Source organism: Elgaria multicarinata, chromosome 8 (assembly GCF_023053635.1).
Source record: "Elgaria multicarinata webbii isolate HBS135686 ecotype San Diego chromosome 8, rElgMul1.1.pri, whole genome shotgun sequence".
Classification (NCBI taxonomy): domain Eukaryota; kingdom Metazoa; phylum Chordata; class Lepidosauria; order Squamata; family Anguidae; genus Elgaria; species Elgaria multicarinata.
The window spans coordinates 74774990-74794286 of NC_086178.1; the positions used below are offsets into that span (position 1 = coordinate 74774990).

The 19297-nt window shown below is 41.5% G+C and overlaps 1 protein-coding gene across 1 annotated transcript in view; it reads right to left on the minus strand.

Moving 5' to 3' along the window:
• ADAM12 (ADAM metallopeptidase domain 12) overlaps nt 1-19297 on the minus strand; it is a 257743-nt gene that overhangs the window by 16096 nt on the left and 222350 nt on the right. Inside the window, exons 15-18 of the mRNA XM_063133269.1 lie at nt 8849-8957; nt 8544-8742; nt 3059-3136; nt 1466-1574 (exon numbers count right to left, since the gene is read on the minus strand). Of these exons, the coding sequence (XP_062989339.1) occupies nt 1466-1574; nt 3059-3136; nt 8544-8742; nt 8849-8957 (495 nt within the window). The remainder of the gene's footprint in view (nt 1-1465; nt 1575-3058; nt 3137-8543; nt 8743-8848; nt 8958-19297) is intronic.

Genomic DNA, 19297 nt, shown 5'->3' on the forward strand with positions numbered 1-19297 from the left:
CCTGTTTAACCTCATTTATTTATGTCTCCCTCTTTCCTTTCTGCAAGGATAGTTGTATATTGACAGTGCTCGGGGCCTCCTAGGAGTGATACATTGATATCAACTATGAATACAACTATGTTGCTGTGTGGAGGCTCCTTGAAATGAGGTTTGTCTTGAGTGGGGGTCAGCCATCTTATTTATTTATTTATTTAGAATATTTATATACCGCTCCACATTGAAAATTTTTTGGAGCGGTGTACAAGGTAAAATGAAAATAAAAACAGAATCTTGCAAGAGGCAGCCCCAAAGTTTGCTCTATAAACTCTATTAAGGAGCAGTTTTATAATGTATCAGAGTCCTTAAAGACAATGCTGCTTTGACTGAAAGAGACAGCAATTAAAACCCTGATCTTCTAAGACGATGCCTTTGATGAGGCCGCAAAAAGCCCAGTGTTTAACCAGGTGAAACAATTAGCTTGGTGAATAATTAAGTACTTCATCAAGGGTGGAAATAGTTTGTTTTCTGTTGGTATAACATCTACAGATTGCTGCTAAAGTTTAGGAGAAACTGAGCAAAATACAGAAGTGGCATGCTCCCCAACTATTGCAGAGTTTATCTATGATCATGCTTGAGTTTCTTCCCACAAAGAAGTAGGCAGAAGGCAGATCTCTAGATGTGGTCAAGATTGCCAATGGTCAGCAATGCTGGGAGTTGAAGTCCAGAACATCTGGAGAACTACTTTCTACCCATCCTGTAGACCACCCTGACAGCGCCAATGTAACAGATGAACAAATGTGAACAGAGATGTAGATGTAGTGAAAATGGATAAGGAACAATAAATTAAAATTTGCGGCAGAAAACAATGACATGGGAAGAAGGCGGTGTTTCAGGGAACTCTCGTGTGGCGCAGAGCGGTAAAGCAGCAGTTTCTGCAGCTGAAACTCTCCCCACGGCCTGAGTTCGATCCCAGCGGAAGCTGGTTTCAGGCAGCCGGCTCGGGTCGACTCAGCCTTCCATCCTCCCGAGGTCGGTAAAATGAGTACCCAGTTAGCTGGGGGAAAGGTAATAACGGCCGGGGAAGGCAACGGCAAACCACCCCACTATATAAGGCCTGCCAAGAAAACGTCAGTGAAAGCTGGTGTCCCTTCAAGAGTCAGTAATGACTCAGTGCTTGCACGAGAGGTTCCTTTCCTTTCCTTTCCTATGTGGGGAAATAAAAAACCTCTTTGTCACTTTATTCTCTACTACAGTCATGAGGAAAAATGTCAATCAGTAGCAGCCATAGATTATTATTTTTTTGCACCTAAGACTACACTTTAAAATGACACCCTTCACACAGCAGGAACTCATTTTTATAATGGCACCCAGAAACGGACACTGGAGACATGAACATTGGATCCCTCTGCAACCTGACGCCTGAAGCAAATGCCGCAGTTGAGCTTCTGCTTCATAGCAAAGCTGGCTCTGGAATCAGTTTACTCACCAGATTGTCTAACTGGTCCGCTGTCTATACTGCCACCAAATCCTGCCTTGTCACAAAAGGGAGGAGCCCAGTGGGCCTCACAGTGGCAATTTTTTTTATTATTGCAGACCTTAAAGAGAAAAGAAGATGTGCAGATGAGTGTGGAAAACAGTACATGAAAATGATCCCTAGCCACTGTCAGCCAACTCAGCTGAAGGCAAGAATAACTGGAAGTAATAAAGCAGGGCACTACTGCTTCTTGGGGTGATGCAGGCTGCACCTTTCTAGAGATATTTTGTTCAAAATATCTCCTTACGGACCTAAAATAATCAGCTGTAGAATGAGGGTGCAATGGTGGAACTGCAGAATGGTTCAGACAGTATTTTCCATCCATCAGCACTGTCCTAGAGGAAAATGAAGACAGTGTGTGTTGTGTTGCATTGCATTGTGTGTTGTTTAGAAGCTGCAGCTCTAGTTAGGGATCTGCTATGGCTGTCAATAATGTTCTGCTAGGGCGGAAAGTGCAAGAAGAGGCAGTCAATTTTTCAGGAAGAACTCTTGCCCCCTAGCAGGCTACTTGTATTATGTATTGATTCTAAGTTTAAGGGCTGCCTAGTGTCCTTACATCACGCTTGCTAACCTAGCACTTCCTCAGTCCAATGGAGAAGGTATACATTTAAAGCTGCATGGATTGGAAAAAGCCATCCAGTAGACAATAAAGTGAGATTTGAATCCACAGTCCAACACAATTCATAGAGAAGAACTGTAGTTGAGTTTTCGCCAGGTATCACAAGTTTCAGGAACTAACAACAAGGGAAGATGAATACTGGGAACAAATCCGAAAGGCTTGAACTAGTGCACAGGGCAGGTAGGCGAGCTTGACATTAAGGTGATCCTGGGCATTATGACTTGCTGGAATGAAACCATGCCACACCTAACTTTCATACACTTTATGGTCAACGTTAAGATTTTCTGCAGAGGTCCTTCTATAGATGCCCTCACCATCTGAGGTCAGGTAGCTGGCTACAAGAGAGAGATAAAACAGCCCTCCCCAGCTTTTTATACACAATTTTAAGCTTGATTTATTATTCTTTTGTTGTTTTGAGATCTTACTTCCTTTCATATATGGTGCATGTTGCATTGATATTTTAATTGTTTAACTGCAATATAAAAATCAATCATTTTTTTAATTAGAAGAATAACTTTTCTTAAAATGTTTTTTAAAATATCTCAGTTAGGTTACACATTATATGACTGAGGCCCAAAACAATCTTTTCTGTATGAAACATTAACAGAAAGTTCTTTTTGAATGAATGTTAGGCTCGAAATAATAAAATAGAGAATCAAATTCAATTCTTTTAAACTACAGAACATTAATTTTTGGAAAGATAACGCTATTCTGACCAAAGACATTTCTTTGTTAAATAAAAGCCAAATCTCCTTTCCTGGGCATTGAAAAGGGCACTGAAAATTGATCTTGTTGGAAGGACATGCTGAAAAGACTTTGACAGATATATTACGAAAATCATAGATTTCAAAAGCTGTAACCAATGAATGATTTATTGCTCAGCTGGGTATTGACTGACTGTAAAAAATTGGACCTGTAATACTTACTCCACGTCCATGACATTTTGTTGCACATTCATGAACACCAAATACACTGGTATTTTGGCAGCGGCGGTTGAGACAGATCTATAAAACGAGAAAAGAAGATCAGGCTTAATATTGCCAAAAAATGCATATCACTGGTGCATGCACTAAAGTGTGTTGAACTCCACCCCACACCCAGTATTGCATTTCTAATTCAAATTTCCAAGAATGCTTACAGCATCCAATTCCCTCTGGTTACAATTTCAAACAAAAGAGTCACTTCTGGTTTAGATAACTATTATATATATATATATATATTCTATTTAACAATTATGCCACATCAGTAGAGTGCTGCTACAATAACGATGCAGGATCCCAGTTGGTTAGATCTTAAAAGTTCTTGTTCATTTATTGGTCTCAACAAAAGGGTCAAATCTGGATATCACAGCCCAAGATATTCATTCTCAAATGGCTACAAATGTGAGATCAACTTCATGAATAGCCTGGCACATATCGCCCCTTGCTTCAGGTGGGCTGTTTTAGTTCCCCCAGCCTTTTTAAGTGCCGCATTCATTTATATGTTCATCCATCTCACTGAATGAGCCACGTGGTCCTTGCTACCTTCCTTTCCCCGTGTAAAGAAAGAGGAAGCTGCTTGTCCCTACTGTGGGACAGAAAAGAGAAGGTAGGGAAACACGATTCCACACCCTCCCCTGATGATCCTCCCAGACTGGTTCTCTATAGGGTGTGTGCCTGTGAGGGAAAGAGCAGTTTGCAGTTGGGAACTGACAGAGAAAAGAGCCCCCTCGAGCCATTAGCTTGGGGAGTGGGGGCTGCATAAGTTGCTCTTTGGCAACCTACTGCTTGCTGTAGGAGAGCTGGCTTACTTCCACATATGCGTTGCCTGTATAATTGTACATAAAACAAATATTAGAAAGACACTGAAAGTCTCCCATCTCTCATCCAAAGCAAACTAAACCTGCAGCTTCTCACTGCTTAAGGACCTGGAAAGTGAACCGTGTAACAACATGGAACCCTCCTCTTCACAGGATGGAGGAGTGGGCACACCCCTTGTCCTCCAACCCACAGACAATGTACTCTACAAGCTGAGAGCTTCATGCCAATGTCCAAGTCTTGTAGAGGCCCTCTTCATGCCATTTCTCTTTTGGAGGAAGAAAAAAAGGGGTGGGTGGGTGGAGATCATGCAAGTGCTTTCCTCATATGTTGCCACCCTGCATGTTAGAAGGCAGATAGAGTGCCTGCTTCTCCACTATAGGAAGAGAAGTGCCCAGATAACCCTGGGTGACATGTGAACTGGGTCTTTATCTGGGGAAATCGCAGGTGCTATTTGAAAGCTCATCTGAGCAAGTGAATAGACATCCAGACTGTATGTTGTTTCTACAAGTGTGTTTTATTTCATTTTTAGGTCCATTTGGAGTGCCACCAGCGTATTCCTCTGTCTGCATTAAAATTAATTGTCTGAATGTAAATCTTAACAAGTCAGCAGCTTCTTGATGCTAAAATAGAGTGACCATATGAAAAGGAGGACAGGGCTCATGTACCTTTAACAATTGCATAGAAAAGGGAATTTCAGCAGGTGTCATTTGTATATTTGGAGAACCTGGTGAAATTCCCTCTTCATCACAACAGTTAAAGCTGCAGGAGCTATACTAGAGTGACCAGATTTAAAAGAGGGCAGGGCACCTGCAGCTTTAACTGTTTTGATGAAGAGGGAATTTCCCCAGGTTCCCCATATATACAAATGACACCTGCTGAAATTTCCTTTTCAATACAACTGTTAAAGATACAGGAGCCCTGTCCTCCCTTTCATATGGTCACCCTATGCTACAAATCAGTATATCTCCACTGAAGTAAATGGAGCTATGTCTCTCGACATCTTTTCAAACAGGAACCACACCAAATGGCAAACAAGTTTTGAAACTTTCAAAATAAATTTGTGATATGATCAGAGGTGGGAAGGTGGTATTTAAAGAGGGGGAGGGATTAAAAAGCCCAATGGTTGAATGCAAGGCTTTGCATCCCCCACCTCAGTAGCTCTTTTAATCCTGGCCACCGCCCGGGATAACTAGAAAAGTTCAGATGTTGACAGAGGTTAATTTCTCTTCTTCTGCCATGCTCAGACATTTGTGACAATATCCCCCACCCTCCAATTAATTTCCTTTAGGGACCATCTACACACAGGGCCCAGTTGCACAATACATCATGGGTTAATTTACCCTCAAGGAGCTGCATTCTCAAGGGTCAATTAACCAATGATGAGCTATTGCGTCCTGTGAAACAGGTCACAGTTGCACTTTGGACAAAATCACCATCATATTAGAAAGGGTAAATCAGCATTTGCCTAAAGAAAATACATTTACTTTCTATTTATAGGGAAATGAACACCGTAATTGTTCATTTACCTCTTCATCACAACAGTTAAAGCTGCAGGAGCTCTGCCCTCTTTTGTATCTAGTCAATCTAGTATCGCTCCTGCTGCTTTAGCTGTTGTGATGAAGAGGGAATTTCATCAGGCGCTGCATGCATACAAATGGCACTACTGAAATTCCCTTTTCTGTGCAACTGTTGAAGATACAGGAGCCCTGTCCTCCTTTCCATATGGTCACCCTAAAACAAAGGCATTCATTTGTTCATGCAATCATTATAGAGCGTTAACTTCAGCATTCCACTGTAGCTGAAAAGGCTAGCTCAAAGCAAGATAGACACCACAATCAAAACAGAGCACAATGCAAACTGAAATGACCCATTTACAGGGTGGCTGATAAATCATCCATGTTGAGAAAAGACTATATGCTGCTGGAATGAGTATTAGGTGCCAGGTCAACAATCAGACGTCTAGCATATAACATCTGCTCTCCTTTAAATTTGGTGCTTATTTCAGCAGGGCTAAAAGTCAGTCATGATCATAAGGAGAAGGCGGTGGGGAAGGTGAAGCAGAAGACAACATGACTACTTAGTCAAGGTAGATATTCACCCTAGGGAATAGAGGAAAATGGGAAGGAAATAAGAGGGAATTGGCATCAACACACACACACACACACACACACACACACACACACACACACACGGGAATGTGGTCTCATTGGAGCATGGTTCACAAACAAGACATTCAGACTTCTATGACACACAGCATTCTGTTCCTATTAAAATGGCTGCTGTTAAAATAATACATAACATTAAAGGTGAGGCCACAGTCCACTAAAACCTTGTAGTTCGATTCATTTCAATGGCACTAACCTGGTATATGCAGACTGGCTTAACATGCTTTTGGGTTCACACATCAACCATTAAAATACAAATTGGACAATATTTTAGTACACAGAAGGAGCTGCTGTTTATTCAGTCAGTTCATTGGTGTATCTAGTTCAGTACACAGAGACTGGGATTTTCTACCACTTTACTCCCTTCTAGCAGTCCCTTTGAAGAAAAGTTTTAAATGCAGATTTGTAACCACAAACCTTCAAAAATAAAACTTTTCTATATTGGATTTTTGATGTCAAAAACAGTAGAACCCTGCTCTCATGAAATCCCCATTAATTTTAAGGGTGCTTGCAAACTGGAGCATACAATTGAACCCATAATCACAATATGTTTAAAGTTTGCAGCCAGCATGTCTAACTGATGTGGGAACTCCAGAAACCTCAAAAGCAATAATAAATTCAGAGGCTTTGACAAAATATACCCAAATATTTACTCATGATCTGCAATCTGCCAACAAGAGACCCCCCTCTTTTTAACATTGCTTCTTTCAAATTCTCAGGAGCATTTTCCCCATGTCTTTTCATAAATTTTGTTTCCTGGATTACCACTGTGCACGGAAATCCTGGAAATAAAAATGTGTGCACTGATATTTCAAGCAATATGCGTCATATTCTCCCAGATGTGAAGGCCATTTTCTTTGTCTTGCAGAAGCTGCTTTTTGCCCAGCAAATTCTTCTGTTTTAAAGCATGCCAAAGCACATAGCTAATGAACAACTAGTTGGATGTTTCTGTCAAAAAACCACTAAACAGAGCTGGAAAGGGGGCAGTAAAGGCCAACTGAAATAAAGAAGGGGCTGTAGCAACTGCTTATGAGGAAAGGGGTCAACCTTAGAAAAAAGGCGAGTAAGGCAGGATATAGTGGTGTGTTTGTGTATAAATCTCCCTCATAATACCAGAACTTGGGGTCATTCAAGCAAGCTGAACAGTGGGAGATTCTGGACAAATAAAAGCATTTCTTCACACAGTGCCGAGTTAAACTACAGAATTTGGTACCACATGGTGTAGTGACAGCCACCAACTTAAACAGCTTTAATGTGGGGATTAGACAGATTCATGGATGATAAGGCCAGCTATGGCTACTAGTCATGATGGCTATATATTACCTCCAGGATTAGCGGCGGTATGCTTCTTAATACCAGTTGCTGAGAAACATGAGTAGGAAGGTGCTATTGCATTGATATCATCTGTGAGCTTCCCATAGGCAGCTGGTTGGCCACTGTATGAAGAGAATGTGGACTAGACAGGGCTTTGGTCTGATCTAGCACAGCTCTTCATATGTTCTTAATATGGTGGTTATTGTTGTCAAGTCAAAATGTTCTCTGCCATCCTCCCAGGAAGAACCACGAGCTCCAAGGAATACTGTGATATTGGAATCCATTTTCACAAAGAAGCTAAGCCCTCCTCAACTATTTAATAAAATCAATAGCCCACAATTAAACTCTGAAAAGAAAGGTCTTAGGACTAGAGCCTATTTGGAAGATAGGTCCTCTGAAGTATTGGATTCACCCAATTCTCGATATGTGTGGGCTGGCTATGGTTACTCAGTAGTGAAGGAAAGGTTATTGTGATGTGCGTGGAGATGCGTTGTTGTTGTTGTTACTTCAGATATTCTAAGCCTAAGACCAGCTATTTCACATAGGATAGGGGTTTCAGTCCTGGTGAGTCCATGCTCAAATTAAGCCTATCAACTCCAGCTGATTCTGCTGGACATAGGAAATGCTGCAAATCATAATACTACTATATGGATACAAGCCAAAACTACAAGGAAACTTCAACAGATGGTGCTTTCTACCAGTCTTTGAACACAAATATTTTGGAAACGGATGCTTTCTGAAGCAAACATATATTCAGCACAACATTTAGCCACCATTATTCGCTCTCTTCTTTCTTCATATGATTCTCCATGAAAGATGTAATTTATCAGTAGCTGGCTGTAGCATGAAAATTTTTGCAGACAGTATGCATTTTACTGGCACAATAAATTCTTGTCTCAGCATTTTTATGTACCAATTGATTGTTAGGCCTTCTGGCTAAACAATAAACTGATCCCAATCTTTCTCAATAAACTCTTGAGTATACTTAAAGTAGGATAATTGTTTGCATAAGCATCTTCATTTGGTCTACAAAACTGATAATTTAAAATACAGGAAATGAGACTGAAAAAGAATGTAGGACTTGACCTTTACACATACAGATTGGATTGTGGGAAATGATTGCTAACCCTTACTTTTCCATCTTCACACTTTGTTCCCGCCAGGACAAGACCAGGATCAGGCATGTCATCCCCCAAGTAAACATGAGTTCCACGACATAGAATTTTGCCTCCTTCTTGTAGTGGGATGTTTGTTTCTATGGAGACAGCATTGGTACCAATTACAGGTCGATTTGCTCCCCCTTGACACTGAATTTTTCCACACTTAGCATCTCTAAAGGGAGGAGAAATAATGTAAGTCAATTTAATGACATTAGCAGCTACCATTGGCACAACTTCAACCTTCCCCCCACCCCACTGGATAAGAAAAGAGCGTGTACCTGGGTTCACACTTGGCAAAAGAGCTTTTGGAATCCTTGCCACAGTTTCCGTAAGGATCACCCGCAGAATTGACTCTTTCAAAGCATATCCCAGGAGCAGGCTTAGCACCTAAAATATAAGCAAAAACATTTTAGTCTTACAAAGAATTCAAGGCCTGGAAATTGTCACTTTGGTTGGGGAGGATGAAAGACCAGGGAAAGGGAATGGGTTAAGTGAGCCAACTGGCTATGGGGCATTCACATCTCCCGCTGTTGACTACAATTTCCTTCAAATAGTTGTCTTGCTCCATTGTGAAACCTAAGCTGGCTCAAATTTCAGAGATCTGAAGTACAGTTGAAGCACCCTAAATATGCTGGATGTTTTGGCCCATGCAACCCCATCACTGAAAGGGACAAGTGATGGATATACAGTCCAGTGAGAAGGAAGGAAAACATAGATGTTTATCTTTTTATGTTACCTTTTTCTTTTCTTTTTTAACATGAAAATGAAAATAACTTCCAGTTGGATAAACACAGTTAAACCATGGTTGGCACTTTGGGTTCCTCTAAACCAGCCTTCCTCAACCTGGGGCGCTCCAGATGTGTTAGACTACAACTCCCAGAATGCCCCAGCCAGGCTGGGGCATTCTGGGAGATGCAGTCCAACACATCTGGAGCGCCCCAGGTTGAGGAAGGCTGCTCTAAATGAACAATTTTTTGCACAGTTGTGATTGGCCATACACAAAAGTTTGTGGGTCTTTTGCATGATGTTGTCAATGATCAGGACATCTCACATGGTATCCCCTGAAAATTTGGCCATGAAAGGAACCACTTCCTGCTGCTCCGATAAAAGAACACACAAAACAATATATAGCTCTTTGAGTGCTAAGTGAATGACATACCGAAGGAACAGCACTGATACTTTGAGGGAAATCTCTAGCTTCCATACATCAAATTATGCAGAACTGCATACGTGTTGCACTATAAACAGATGGTATGGAGGGGGACAAAAGATTGATATCTCCTAGTTATCAAGGAGGCTTTAATATTGTTGGATCTCTCTTTGAGAATGCATATCCTCAAGATCAGGTGGTTTCTCACACAATTAAAAAACACCAGCAAAGAATAATTTCTCTCTTTTTTTAAAAAAAAAAAAGATTAACCATAAGCAATCATCATAACTCTATTGATTTGCTGTATAAAAATTGCAGGAAAAGGTATAAAGTGAATTTTAATATTTCCCCCCTATTTGAAGTGCCTTTCTTGATTGCTCAATGAAAGGCAAATACATTTTAGTAGAATACGCACATGCAGAACTCTTTCTGATGAGCTAGGCAGAGAAGCAGGAAAGGTTGTAAGTATATTTCTGACTGATTTTTCACTCTCAGGCTTGAAAACCATACTAACTGGAGCATTATCTCACCTATGTCACCAAAGGAATTTGACAATGAAGATGAATTTTACAGATGCCCTCCACCCCACCCCAGCATCTCGTTCTCGCTGTGTCAAACAGAATATATGCGTGCATTGGCTAACACAAGAATTGCTCTGCTAGATCAGACCAAAGTGGTAGTTCAGGTCTGGACACCATTTTAAGAAGGACTCAGAAAAATTGGAATGACTTCAGAGAAGGGCAACAAAGATGATCAGGGGACTAGAAATTAAGTCCTACAAGAAAAGTTGGAAGGAACTAGGTATGTTTAGCCTTGAGAAGAGAAGGCTGAGGGGGGATATGATAGCACTTTTCAAGTACCTAAAGGGATGTTACACAGAAGAGGGCCTCAACCTGTTCTCTATCATCTAAGAGGCCTGCTTTTTATACTGTATTTTGTATTTGTGTTTTTAACCTGTTGGTTGTTTTATGATGGTTTTAATTTTTGTGAACCGCCCAGAGAGCTTCGGCTATTGGGCGGTATAAAAATGTAATAAATAAATAAATAAATAAATAAATAAAAGACTGTAGGACATGAAAAAATGGGCTTAAGTTACAGGAAGGCAGATTTCAGTCGAACATCAGGAATAACTCCCTAATGGTTATAGTAGTCAGACAATGGAACCAAATGCCTAGGGAGGTGGTGGGTTCTCCATTGTTGGACGTATTTAAGCAGAGACTGGACAGGGATGCTTTAAAGTAGATTCCTGGGCTGATATGAGTAGGGCATTGGGCTCAATGGCCCGTCTAACTCAATGATTCTAGTCCAGTTTTTTTTCCCAATAGCGGCCAGCCAACTAGATTGGATGTCACAGGGCTGAAAGCCATCCCTTGTTGTTTATCTGAACTCTGTAGTTCACCAGCTTGAGACAGGAAAAAATGGAGGAGTTAAAGAAATCCTAGAAGCCATACACTGGGATGACCAGCACCTAGAAGTACAAATCTAATTATGAGTTATTACAGACCAGGATTCCAGCTTAATTGAGAGGGAGGAAAGGAAGTTTTTTGTTCTTGCTATCTGCCATGTCTAACCCTATTTCAGGTAATCAATCAGAATCAGATTCAGAACTAGAGGAGGCAGCGTCAGACACCAGCCAGCCTGTACCAGTGGGGGAGAAAGCTCTCACTAGCTGGGAGTCAGCCCCCTCCAGAGCTTACCTCCTCAAGGCCAAATCCTACACACTCAGTGGGAAGTGAGTTTTCTTCCGGAGGAGAGCACCCCAACAAGCTAGCAGATGCTAGGGTCCTCCGGAAGCTAAAATCCACGGAGTGAAAGGAAGGCATGAGAAAGTCGGTCTGGTTAGCATTGTGCCAGAACCTGCCTCCGCACCAGGCTCTCTGAAGTTACAGGCGTTTGGGAAAAAGCTTCCTGTTCTCCTTGATCGGACAATTGTCTCGCTTAGTTTGCATAGTTTTGCCTAGGGGAAAGTTTCCAAGAGATTAGACTGTCTTCAGGTGGAAGAGATGTTTGTTGCTTAATAAAAGCTTTGTGGATTACCTAGCTGGCCTCATCATTTGCCTCTCATTGAAAGCAGGAGTTTTCTGAGAAAGACATTATCATTAAACAGTTTGGAGTTGGGAAACACTTGCTGATCTATTGAAAATCACCCAGCAATTACCTTTTGCCTACCCTTGCCATAACTAATTACTGTTTATATATCAACCCATATCAATCCTGCATAATAATAATAATAATAATAATAATAATAATAATAATAATAATAATAATAATAATAATAGGTTGAAGTTCTGTACCTCAGGCTGCTATGAAAAGTATGGTGGTAGGGCTAGCAAAAATGTGGCACTCTTGGTGAACGGTCTGCCTGACCAAAAAATAAATAAAAGGATGTCGGCCTGGGAGAAGGCCAGAGCAGAGTCTCACAGCCACTATGAACTTGGAATGAGTTGTATGGTTAAACCAGGTGTAGGGTCAGGGAGAAAGATATGAAAAAACTGAAGGAAACCTGCCATAGAGAAGTATGAGTTGAGGTTAACTTCCTACCTTGAATCAAGAGGAGCAGAGACTATGAAAACTAACAGAGGGTGCTATAATCTGTGGTTTGCCAATCTAGCAAGAGAATCTGTGTCTGTATGGTATTTTGGCCCTGCCCCCTTTGCAGTCAGCCCAACCCACTACTGCAATGTGGCCCCCGTGAGCTTTTGCAAAATGAAATTTGGCCCTCTAGCTGCAAGAGCTTCTGCACCCCTGCTTTAACATACGCATTTAGTGAGTGATGTCCTGCAAAAAGCACTGTCCATGATATATCTTTTTCATTGATCTATTCATGGTCTGGTACAGTGGGGATAGATGTGGGGAATTAAAGAGGATCTTACATTTAAAAGGTCATTTTTATTTTATTTGGCCTCTTTTATCCCCCCAAACCATTTAATTTCCTTGGATTGTGAGCCTTTAAGGGACAGCACTATTACCATCTAGAAAAACTGCTGTAAACCACTCACACATTTGCATGGGATTTAAATAAAAATCAATCAATAAGTAAGAATCCAGAATGATCACCTTCTCACATAAGGTGAAACTTGACTTGGAGACAAGACAGCATTGCTGAGACTGCCTATTTCACATAGCTGGAGTGTATGATTCTAAGTGGTACTCCCTGAAAGAACGAAAATCACGTCCGCCTCTCTAACAGTAAACTTGTATTAACAACACTTTCTCTGAATAATGTGTGGTCTGGAAGCCAAAGTCTGACACTGCATTTTTATTGCCTAATTGGAAACACAACACTGCTCTTGCTAGTGACTCAGGCTGAGGACATACAATATAAATGATACGAGAGAAGAAATGCTTCCTATGGTATAAACTAGGGTTAGGCATCATGGCGCCTGTGGGCACCACTGTGCCCCTGAATAATTTTCTTGGCACTCATTGAGGTTACCTACCCTTCCACTTGCAAAAAAATATCTTACCAGCAGCTGAGATTGCAGTGTGCCCAGCCACCAAAAAGGAAAAAAAGGGGACTCAGCTTGAGAATGGAATGAGTGTACATAATGCCACCCCTCTTTCAAACTGCTTCAATTCTTGTAGTAGCCCATCAAACTAGTCTTTTATAATCCTGTGCTGATGTTATTATGGTTGTAGGTATATGTGCAAAAAAGGAAAGAGAGCAGATGGAACTAGTGGGTTAAAAGAAACATACCAAAAACTTCAGAAGGCACTTAAGGAAACAAACCATGATGTTGTGTTTCTTCAGGGAGCCCATTTGTCATAATTCCAGGAGATAAACTGAAGCAGAAAGCCTTGTCTCTCTCTATTTTGTAACTTGAAGAAGCGAAGACAAAATGATTTGTGAAAGATTTCCAGTGGATATTAAACTCATTGAACTGGATGAGCGGAGTTTATCTTGCTTTGCCATTGACAATCAGTTTGACACCCCAGTAATTAAGGTCCTGTCAACCTTTCCAGCCTAAAGCTTTCTCCCACCCTAAAATAATGAAATCACCTGTTTCAAATCATGCCAGGTTAAAAACATACTGGAGATGGTGTCAAGCTGGGTTCCCCCCGCCCCCAACAGATATGCAAGCTTGTTTAGTTATTGCAGAAGCAGACAGTTCTCAACTGGCATTGCATGCTTCCATGACCTGAGCGATTAGTTTAGTAATCTCAACCAGAACAGGAAGGCGGAAAAGAGAATTAAAGAAATGTGTGTGGGGAGTTGACTTATATATAGAGAACTTTAATGAGCCCAGTGTTGTGGAACCCAGGAGGCCTGCAGAATTAGGCAGCATTTCCATGTGTTGTTATCTGGTAAAGAGTAATGATTTCCCAATTTCATTCTCCCCTCATGCCATTGGTCCTAACTGTGTTGCTCACATTAAAGGCAGCTCTAATGTGTAGAGCATTAATCCCCACCAGTCCAGAGAGGTGACAAGAATCAGCATGGAATGAGCAGTCAGTAGTGCTGGCTTCCCGTGCTCACTAGAGGGATGCTTTTGGAAGGGATAGGAATAGAAGGAGTCTTGCTTTTTTCTAGCCAGAACACTTCCAACACTGGCTCAATGCTGAACCAGCAACATGAAGCAGCTGCCTGGAATGCATCCTAAAAGACAGGCGTATTCAGTTACAGGGTAGGTTGTAAAGGATAGTGTGGGACACTTCCACATGCACCAGGGATTCCCCCTTCATTTGCAGATTCCAAGAAGTGTCTTCTGAACCTTGTGGGATGCTCATGGGTAGCTACTAATGCAGAGCAAGAAACTGGGACTGGGACAGATGGAGAATGTCCCGCATACAAGATGGTGTGAGTGAATATGAACAGACTTTAGATTGTCTTGGGGCTCAGCTACACCAAGCAAGTTATTCATAGGTATTGAAATGCACTGACACCTGTTGGGACCTATTGGCACATACCATATACTGCTTTCATACTACTTTAATAGTGCTATATCCTGCTTGGTGTAGATGTGTCATGGGCCCCAACAGTTGTCAGTGCATTCCAGTACTACTATAAAGCAGTAGTGTGGCTCCTGCCTTTTATATACCACTTCATACTGTCTTCATAGTGGAATATCCTGCTTGGTGTAGATGAGCCCTTGGTTATAAATATATCTGTTGAAGGCTAGAACTTTGGGCTGATAAGCCAGCAATGTATGGTCAAAAACTACACTGGATTTTTCTCACCACCATGAATCAATGCAACTAGTATATGGTACATAGCTTGAAGAGAACAACTTAAATTACCATTCTATATTTTCAATCCACATTTGTAACAGTCCTTAGAACAGCTCTCCAATCTACCACATCCAGACTCCTAATCATGAGACCATTCTTTCTATCCTCCTTTGGCCATACTGATGCTTCCTGGTTTAAGGTTGCAGTCCTACTTACTTAGGAGTTTACTGGGGGGAAATGGACCTTGCTTCTGAGTAGAATGTGTAGGATTGCAAGGTAAAATATCATCAGGAGAACTGTTAAAGACTTGTTTGTTTCTACAAATAATGACTCCCTTAAGCACTGCTGTAGTGTTGAGGCATTATAAGGCTTTTGAAGGTCATTTTCAGAAAGAAGAGTAAGTTACAGTCTAAAGATCTATATTCACATGTCCAAGCACTGCTGTGCACATTCAGAGGATTCAACATCAACTACTCTCAGCACTCCACCAGGGAGTTGATTCTTGGGTTAAACAGTGCAAATGTTTCATAAAGGTAGCTTTATCTCCCAGTTGACTACCATTTATACCACTGTTAATGTCACTGGTATTTCTTCATCATCACGAGCGATCTCATTAAAATAATGTGCAGGCACATTTGTTCACACTCATAAACTTGAAGTAAAGATTCATTTGTTTGGCAGCCTAGAAAGTTCCAGTTTGATAAAGGGCAATGCTTCCTTCCAAGAAAATCAATAATGTTTCTCTTGCCAATAGATTTATCTGCATATCTAAGTGCCTCCTGGAAATGCCAATAAAAGCAGCAGATAATATTCAAATGCATCACTTTCTACATAACTTTCAATCATATCACTATCAATAGGTCACATCTATGGCAATGTGACTTTATAAAAACCAAGTATTAAGATATTTCATTGCAAAAATAAGAATTAAAAAACCCTGCAAAAATAATTTAAAAAGAATAGAACTTTCCTGTGTAACCCAGAATGTAGCCTACCCCTGTCCTGAAGAGGAGTTTGCTAAATAATATTTCAGTAATATGCAATTCTTTATAACACCTGTATCATTATTCCATGCCCTGAATGATATCCTATTGGAATTCAATTTATTTTAGAATAAAATAAATATAAGAACTTAGAATATGAGAACTTAAGAGCAGCCATGCTAGATCAGACCAAGGGTCCAGCATTCTGTTCACACAGTGGCCCACCAGCTGCCCATGGAAAACCCACAAGAACATGAGTGCAACAGCACCCTCCTGCCCATGTTCCCCAGCAACTGGTGTACATAGGCATTCTACCTCTGATACTGGAAGTAGCATATAGCCATCAGGGCTAGCAGCCACTGATAGCCTTCACCTCCAGGAATTTGTCGAACTCCCCTTTAAAGCCATCCAAATTGGTAGCCATCACCATGTCTTGTGGTAGCAAATTTCATAGTTTGACTATGCATTGTGTGAAGAAGTACTTCTTTTTATCTGTCTTGAATGTCCCACCAGTCAGCTTCATGGGATGACCCCATTGGGTTCTGGTATTATGAGAGAGGGAGAAAAATGTCTCCCTATCCACTTTCTCCACACTTTGATTTAGGACTGGCCGTACATCACTGGGATCCCTTTGATATATCATAAAAGTGCATGTGTTCCACTCTTAGCTGCTGCTGCTCTTTGGTGTGTGGGAGGTGATGGGCCTTCAAGCTCTGGGGCCATGAACTGAAACTGCAACCCCCCAGTAGCTAAGCCAACACTGCACAATGAAGAACTTTACTGCCTCCCCATGAATATCAGAACCTACCTGCTAGAGCAACAGAATCCTACCTCCTATACTTGGGCATGATAGCTGATGGCTGAACTAGTCAAGACACAAGACCTTTCAGATGTTAAATGTAGCATTTTACAAACATTTTTCATTGCAGCCACAGGTCCCCTGATTCAAGTCAGGATCGTGGCACTAGGTAAGGAGATTTTTTAAAAAAATCTGTGCCATTTTTCAAATTGAAAACAACTCTCTTCTCGAAGCATCTATTTGGCCAGTAGGCTAAAAGATACAGGTACACTGCACATCTAAGCATAACTGTAGGCTTGTCTTCCAGCGCAAACAGCAGCTTTATGTACACATGATTTAAGAAAACAGAAGCAGTGGGGAATATTTAACCCCTCCCATCTTTAAATGCCATGCACCTGATCTGAGTTGGGGTGTTAGATCTAGTTTGGCCCTGTGAATGTTATTCCTTCACAACTCCAAACATTGGTGGATAATATAATATATATTTTTCATATCCCTTTTCAGTCTGGTTTCTTCCTAGGCTTTAGGACTGGGACTGTTTCAGTAGCCCTTCTGAAAGATCTTCATTTGGAGGTTGACCAATGGGAGCAATGCCACCTCCAGGTTCTCGAGGGCCCTTGGGCAAGGCACCTCCAATGGCCACCCTCTCAGTGGCTCTGTCTTCTCATCACTATTGTCACCAGCTGCTATTTCCATCATCATGGCTACCACTTGCTTGACTGACAGGTAGAGAGCCAAAAAGCATCTAATATTCCTCCTCTTCACCACCATTGTAGCCTGGTCAAGAGGGGTGGGTGGGTGAAGAAGCATCTTATAATGAAGAGGATGAGCAGGTCCAGGAGACTCTTGGCAGTGGACCTCTAATGGGGTGTGGGCCCTTTGCAGGAGCCCAACAATGCCCTGAATGGGAGGAGAGGATGAAGGGGTAAGAGCAGAAGTAATACATACTGTATGCATTCTCTTAGTTGTTGGGACCATTCTAAATTGCTAAAACAATTACAGGATCTAGTAGGAATTCTGACATTGCAAAATTCCATTCATATCTCCATAAATGTTTGCAAAAATAATGAATGTGTGGCTTTTCAGCTGCTTCATAGAGGCTTTCCTGCAGGGGGCTCTTTTCCCATTTTTATTTAACAGGTCTATGAAGCTGCTGGGGGAGATCCTCCATTGGTTTGGAGGGGGAATGTCCTCAGCTATGTTTCAACAGGTCCAAGAGTAGTGTTCTGAGCTTGTTATGAGCATTTTGGTAGCTGTGGTAGATTTTAAAACACTCATTTATAAAATGTATAGCCTGCTTTTCCTTCATAAAGCCCAAAGTAGCTTCAGTTAGCAAAATACAGTAAAAAACAATATTAAAACTAAAACTACAAATATTAATAAACTGATCCTGAAGCCTTCCCACTGAACTTCTTTTGGAAGGATACTTGGGGTCCAGGAGGCAACTGTGGCCAGAAGTGCTTTTTATCTGCTACCTTAATTCGTCAGCCAATGGCCTCTTTGGATCTGGCTGTCACCCATTCTTTTGTAGCCTTGCAACTCAAGTCCTATATAGGTTTGCTCAGAAGTAAATCCCACTGTGTTTAATGGAGTTTAATCCCAGGTAAGTGGGTATGGGGTTGCTGACCGAAGGCTCCATTATGGCAGTACACTCTCTACTCGACTGCCCTTGGAGAAAGTTCAAGTATAGACCACAATGGGGAAGGGAAGAAGAATCAACAAATTCAGTCATTGGGCACAAGGATTGAGGGTGGAAAAAGTAACACAGCTAAGTAACAAAATATTGAGAGTGTGGTGGGCGGGGCGACATTGCAGAAGTACAACATCAAATAAAGTTTTGAGTAAGTGGATGTGCAGTTTTCCAATCCAATGTCCTCCATCCTTGATTAGGTTACAATGTCAGCTGAAAACAGACAACTGTCCAAGTCAATTCAAAGTACTGATGGGAATACAATCCGTGGCACAATTTCTCCATAATTCAGCAGTTGCTATGAGTTATGTTTGCATAGTTAATACTATGCACTTACATGGTGGCTTTCGTCCCAGAAATCTCTAAGTGCTTAAGCAAACAGTACAGTAATTACTTCTGAGAGGTAGGCAAGTATTTGCATTTTACAGTTAAGTAAACTGAGGCAAGGCAAGTCAATCTCTGTTCTGGAAAGCATTTAAATGTCCCCAGCAGACAAGGTTTCAAAGAGGGCTAATGGTGGTCACCCTTCGTTTGGAAGGAGCCTATAAGGCTCCATATAACATTTACACAGATGCAGAATTCTGAATGGTGGATTACAGCTATGAAACTAAATTTCATCCAGCGCATTTTTGTAGGCCCTTGGGCAAGACGCCTTCCATGGCCTCCCTCCCCTACGTGAGTCTTCCTTCTCACTGCCTTGGTCTTGCTCCTCCTCCTCCTGTTTCTCATCACTGCTATTACTTGCTTGCTTGATCGGCAGAGAGCCAGCGAGCAAGCAGGCATATTTGTCTGCTGCTTCTTTTTCTCACCACTACTGTCGTTTGGGCCAGACAAAGATGCAGGTGAACAAGCAGGTTGCAGTGGTGAGGAAGAGGAGGATCAGAGGCAGTAAGCCCATATACACCAGTTGCCGGGGAACATGGGTGGGAGGGTGTT